The sequence below is a fragment of the Pseudonaja textilis genome, chromosome 1, assembly GCF_049901715.1.
Source record: "Pseudonaja textilis isolate UNSWEBS1 chromosome 1, rPseTex1.2, whole genome shotgun sequence".
NCBI classification, from domain to species: Eukaryota; Metazoa; Chordata; class Lepidosauria; order Squamata; family Elapidae; genus Pseudonaja; species Pseudonaja textilis.
In genome coordinates, this window is record NC_141990.1 from 111,489,288 (window position 1) to 111,495,287 (window position 6,000).

General features: G+C 36.5%; 1 protein-coding gene across 2 annotated transcripts in view; it reads left to right on the forward strand.

Annotated features, from left to right (window-relative positions):
• The window catches only part of SNX14 (sorting nexin 14), a 30,910-nt gene extending 24,910 nt beyond the window's left edge, over nucleotides 1-6,000 (forward strand). The window contains exons 18-25 of one of the 2 annotated variants that reach the window (XM_087914654.1): nucleotides 747-830; nucleotides 946-1,046; nucleotides 1,848-1,959; nucleotides 2,505-2,545; nucleotides 2,761-2,880; nucleotides 3,342-3,465; nucleotides 5,349-5,513; nucleotides 5,744-6,000. In XM_087914654.1, the coding sequence (XP_087770780.1) occupies nucleotides 747-830; nucleotides 946-1,046; nucleotides 1,848-1,959; nucleotides 2,505-2,545; nucleotides 2,761-2,880; nucleotides 3,342-3,465; nucleotides 5,349-5,513; nucleotides 5,744-5,886 (890 nt within the window). In that variant the 3' untranslated portion in view covers nucleotides 5,887-6,000. The remainder of the gene's footprint in view (nucleotides 1-746; nucleotides 831-945; nucleotides 1,047-1,847; nucleotides 1,960-2,504; nucleotides 2,546-2,760; nucleotides 2,881-3,341; nucleotides 3,466-5,348; nucleotides 5,514-5,743) is intronic. The other variant, XM_087914659.1, reaches the window with a different exon arrangement.

The following is a 6,000-nucleotide window of genomic DNA, read 5'->3' on the forward strand; positions in this document are numbered from 1 at the left end:
AGGCTGCATGCGGCCCACTGGGTCTCCTTTCTCATCAGCAAAGCACTTAAGGATTGCGTCCCTTTAGGCTTCATTCAGACCTTTTTAAAAAGCCTTTGCCAGTAGGAACAGAGCTTCAGAGGGACACGGCCACTCCTCCTAGGCTCCATTGGTGCCAACAAACACTTTTTACAAAGGGCTGCCAAAACCTATTGGAACGCAATCTTTCTGCAGCTTCAGCAAGGAAACAGCAAACCGAGGGCTGAAGGACTGAGGCCTTCCCCTTGCAAATGTCCAAGCCTCAATTTGCAGAGAATACAGGCCTAAAATGTGAGATCACACGAGATTAGTAGCATGAAATGTCATGCTAATGATGTTACATGATCTCGTGGTACATTAGGCCTCTGTTCTTTGTGAATGCATCGAAAGCCTGAAGCAATGAAGCAGGCAAAAAAAGTGTGACAGATGGGAGATCTTCACAAGGTAAGTGAGTCTCCATAAGCGGAGTGCCTGTGAAGACCCTTCCCGGTGGGGGTCAGGGTGGGGGGACAGACTAGGCAAGGTGAATGTTGCAGAGCCTCTGTGGTCGTTTGTAAGAGCAAACAACTGCCATGGTGCTGCAATATTCATACGTTTGGGACTTGTTCATAAAGCTAGGGGGCACTTATTGTGTAACTTTGGGTGTTCGCTAAGAGAACACTCATAACCCGGGGATTGCCTGTATTCTGGACAAATAAAAAATGATAATTTTGTCTCTTTATTTTCAGTTGGGCATAAACCTGAGCACTGGTCGGTCTATAGAAGATATTTTGAATTTTATGTGCTTGAATCAAAGCTAACAGAATTTCATGGTATGCTTTCTCTACCACCTATTTCTGGGGATATTATTGTGTATCAGTAACATTCTTTAGGCTTGTATAAGTGAAAATGAACTTTCAACACATTTAAATTTTATTGTATGACCAGGTGCATTCCCTGATGCTCAGCTTCCCTCCAAGAGGATTATTGGACCAAAGAATTACGAATTCCTAAAATCAAAGAGAGAAGAATTTCAAGAATACCTTCAGGTAGGGGAAAATATCTTTTTCTGTTTATAAATCAATGGAATTATGTATATTTCCTATTACACAATTGTCTGATGTACCTGATTGATGGATTGATTGACAGATTACACTTCTATAGCTGCCCACCTTTCAACCAACTCTGGGCAGCTCCCAATCAAAAATTTAAAAAAATTATAAAATCATTTTAAAAACTATAAAATTCAGCCAGCGAAATTATAAAACATTAAAAACAACAGAAATCCGGTGCTAGTCAGAGCTAACGTGCCGTCATCTTATGTGGGGGTGAAACGCTTGGGAAAGGACAGGTCTTCAAAGCTTTTCGGAAGACCAGGAGGGTAGAGGCCTGCTGAACTTCAGGCAGCAGAGTGTTCCATAAGGCAGAGGCTGCCATGAAACCCTCCTAGCTCCCATCAGATCACAATATCTGGGGGAAGCGACAAGGAAGATGCCCACCCTGTCTGGCCTAATAGGATGGGTGGATGTCCTTATAGGGAAAGGCAGCCTTGCAGATATCCCTGCCAGGTGCCATTTAGGACTTTAAAGGCGATGAACAGCACCTTGCATTGCATCTGGAATGAAACTGTCAGCCGGTACAATTCACATAACAGGTGTTACATGGACAAACAAGGGCCTCCATTACTGTGCGCACTGCTGTATTCTGAACCAAGTGGTTTTCAAGGGCAGCCCCATCTAGACTGCTTTGTAGTTATCTATCTTTTCTCGGCATAATTTACTTATTAAGAGTTTAAATTGTCTTTGCTGAAGAGAAGGTCATTAGAGTCTACCTTTTTGTTTTCCTCACAGAAACTTTCACAACATCCAGAGCTAAGCAACAGCCAACTTTTGGCTGACTTCTTATCCCGTAATGGTGGAGAGACACAGTTTCTTGATAAAATACTGCCTGATGTAAATTTAGGTAAGAAAAGTGCTCTTATTTTTTTAAAAAATGGATTCAGAATTGAACTTCAAATACAAGGGACATTAAATCAGTTCTAGCTGCCTCTCAAAACTAAGTATGATTTATTGGCACATTTGCATGACACAATAGTGATGCTTTCATAAAATAATTTTTCACTTTAGTACTAGGGTATAAATGAAAGCCAAATAAAGAGCTTTTAAAATATTTGCACAAACATTATTATGGTTTGGTTTAGAATCCACAGATCATTAGACAGAAGTAGAACAAGAACAGATCATTTTCACTGACCTCTGATAAATTGTGTCTGAGTTCTACGAACATAAGAGGAGTCCATTAACACTCTGAATCTTAGCTTCGTATCTGAACACATGGTGGTGGTAAAGTGCTAAACAATGAGTAACTTTTCATTATGATGTAAGAATTGTCATGAATTTAAATAGGAAGTAGAAAACAGGCAGCAAAGTTAGAAAAGTGACAAGAGAATTTAAAAAAATGTTGATAATGAAAAAAATCTATTTCTCTTTTTTTATCTTGGCATATAGGTAAAATTATAAAATCTGTTCCCGGAAAATTAATGAAAGAGGTAAGATATCTTGTTTCCTTGTTATTTATAAATGCCATTTATCCCATATAGCAGAGGTCTCCAAACTTGGCAACTTTTAAGACTTGTGGACTTAAACTCCCAGAATTCCTCAGCCAGTTATGTCCACAAGTCTTCAAGTTGACAAGTTTGGGGACCCTGCCATATAGCTTGTATGGAAACTTGTCTATTCTAACTATTTTTGGCCTTAATTTCAGAAAGGCCAGCACTTGGAACCATTCATTATCAATTTTATTACCTCCTGTGAGTCTCCCAAGCCTAAGCCAAGTAAACCAGAAATTACTATTCTGAGTCCTACTTCGGAAAACAACAAAAAGGTATAGTATGTCCTGTACAGGAACACAGAAGAAAAATAGACTAATAAAGAGAAATATTCAAAATATTTTAATAGAAATATGACACTAGTTAATAAACTCACTTTGTTATGATGATCAATATATTTCTATTTGGGTGATTCTATATTATTTTCTTGCATATCCTACACTGTTACACATTTATTATGGAAAACAATATTTGGCACGTTTGTTAAAAAATAAAGGTTCTTGGTGGGCATGAAACCAACTATGACCTGGATAATTAAGAATCTCCATGGACACTTAGTTGACTTAATTTATATATTAAAAAAGAACCTCACACAGTTGTATGCCATTAATTTTTGGCAGTTTAAGGGAATTCCCTCTGAATACACCCATAATTATTGGAAAAAATGATTTTGTTTGGAGACAAATTCCACAACATTCATGCTTTTTAAAAAAAACCTGCTTTTCTCTGGTTTTAGCTTTATAACGAACTCTATAAGAACAATGCAAATCGTTCTGAGAATTTAGAAAGAAGACAGAATGAGAACTATTTCTTGAAGATGATGACGGTTGAAGGAGTTTATGATTACTTAATGTATATTGGTAAGAAATTGCTGGTAGCGTTTTCTGAGAATGAAAGCGGAAGTGGCATGAGTGGTGATCTGATTCTGTTGTCTGCTTCTTCATTTGTAATATGAGAACTGGTAGACTGGTTGTGAAATCCGTGCCACCACAGTCTGCATTTTAATTATTTAGATTAGAATGTTAATGTAGCACAGAAACACTCTAGGAAAATTGCTTCACAACAGGCAAATGAAACCAAATATTTTTGGAAGAAGATGTCAAGAGAAAGCAAACCAATATATGTTCCTGACTTCATGGGAATTTAAATCCAAGAAAAAGTAGGAGATGACAGTCATAAATTCCTTGTTAAATTCTTAGGATGGCAGGCTTCTGCAAGCTGGAAGAAAAGTTATTACAACATACTGCATAGCTAGTAATTCAGTCCCAGATGAATATGCATTGACAAAATTTCTCAGTATATGAATATTTTCACAATTTGGGAGTCACTTGGTAGTGAAATGGATGGCATATAAATTTAATGAATTTATTTGTTTATATTTCATATTTCTTTGCCACCCATCTCCCTTACAGAGAGACTCTGGATGATAAATAAATAAAAAAAATATTACTGTAAATATATGTCAAACATAAAACAGAAACACATAAATATTAGATTTGTGTATGATTTGAAAAATACGTTAAATTATTCACTGTACAGTATAAGCCTTGATTTAGGAATATGTTATTAGAGAGTATGAATACTCTGTTATGCTAAATTAACTTTGAGATCTTTTGAATTGATTTTTGTCTGTTCAGACTGTGACAGAAATGTATTTTAATAGACATTATGTTATTTGGGTTTAGAGAATGATTTAAAGATAAATATGATCTGGATATAAAATTCCAGAGCATGATTGAAGAACGTATAATATCATACTTTTGATTATGCATAAAGGCAAAGAAGGACTATTTTCTATTTTATATATATGAAAAGGTTGACTTGGCAGATGAAAATCCCTTGGCTTGTGTTCATTTTCCTTGATAAAACCATAAAATATTCAGGACTGGATAGGAGGTGGTGAGACAAGGAGAAATTAAATAGAATCTTCTGATTAGCTATCACTGACTAATATTTTTAATAAATGAAGAACACAGTGATATTGTTTTGAAAAGTAAACTTGTGACTTGAAGTCTAAATCTGGGTGACTGCATGGATAAATTATCTTGGCTAGAATATGGAAGTAGTTTGCCACTGCTTTCTTCTAGAATGTTTTTGGTTTGGGGTCAACTTCCCAGTTTAGCCTTGTTGTTCCCTGGATCTCTCCCTTCCAGGCAGAACGGAAGTTTTCCAGGTATGTTGAAAAACTTCCCCACCTTGGGAAAGTCAAACAGCTATTGAGACAAACCTATCCCCAAATTCTGTAAGACAAGAATATTTCTGCTTTTGTAACAACCGAATATGAATCAATGAGAATTACAGTATTTTAGAGATGGGAAGACTCCTTTGTTTTCAAGAATCGGGAATCAAATATCTCTCAGATCCTGTATTTTGCAAGTTAACAAAAAACAAGATCTGCAGGCCACATGGAAATCAGCTGCAGTGGGTGTTTTCAACAGTTTGCTCATTTTGTGCTTTTATTGGATTAGGTCACAGTATGGCTAATCCAGCAAGACCGTTACTAAGATATCCATAGTAGATGAAGGCAACAATTCTCCTGGTATTTAAAGTACTTTTGTTCTCAGTGTCGCAGCTGAAGTATTGTGCCACCTTCCATAACTGGCTGGAAAATAAGATTTTTTTTAAATAGTGTGAAATCTCAAAATATACCTTGAGAACGTAGACTTTTAATCAAAGATGGAGCAGTTGCATTAATGTTAAACTTTGTGTCCTGCAATAATATAAAAGGTGTTCTATGTTACAGCTAGAGTTGTTTTCCATATTCCTGATTGGCTTCATCACATCTTGATGGGTGGAAGGATTCTCTTCAAAAATACCTTAGAAAAATATGTAGACAACTACTTGCAGTATAAACTAGAACAGCTGTTTCAGGAACACCGTCTGGTCTCACTGATAACACTTCTCAGAGGTTAGTAGAAAGCTGCAAATAAAATGTTGTTACCAAAAGTGTTGCTCTGAGTATATGGAGAAGGGTTGACAGTCTATCATAGGCAAAGCTAAATAAAACAAGGTTAACTTTACAGTGTTACTCTGGGGCCAAGTCTCTGTTGTTTAAGTGACTTAAATTGGCCAACTAATTAAAGCAAGTCTGCGTTGGGTAGTTCTACATTGTCCCAAAAATGTGTTGTTGTTTTTTAGATGCTGTATTTTGTGAGAATTCTCAACCTCGCTCTCTCCAAGATAAGCACAAACGGGCAAAGCAGACCTTTGAAGAAATGATGAAATACATTCCAGGTTCAGTGTTTATGTGGCATGATTTATCAAGAAGAGAGGCAGTCTAAATGACGAAAGTCCATCAGGTTGAATGGCACTTGTTAATATAAACATTCTTACTATATGTTTATCAAAGCATTCTAGTATGAAAGGAGTGTAGGATTTAGAAATAGCTTCAGATG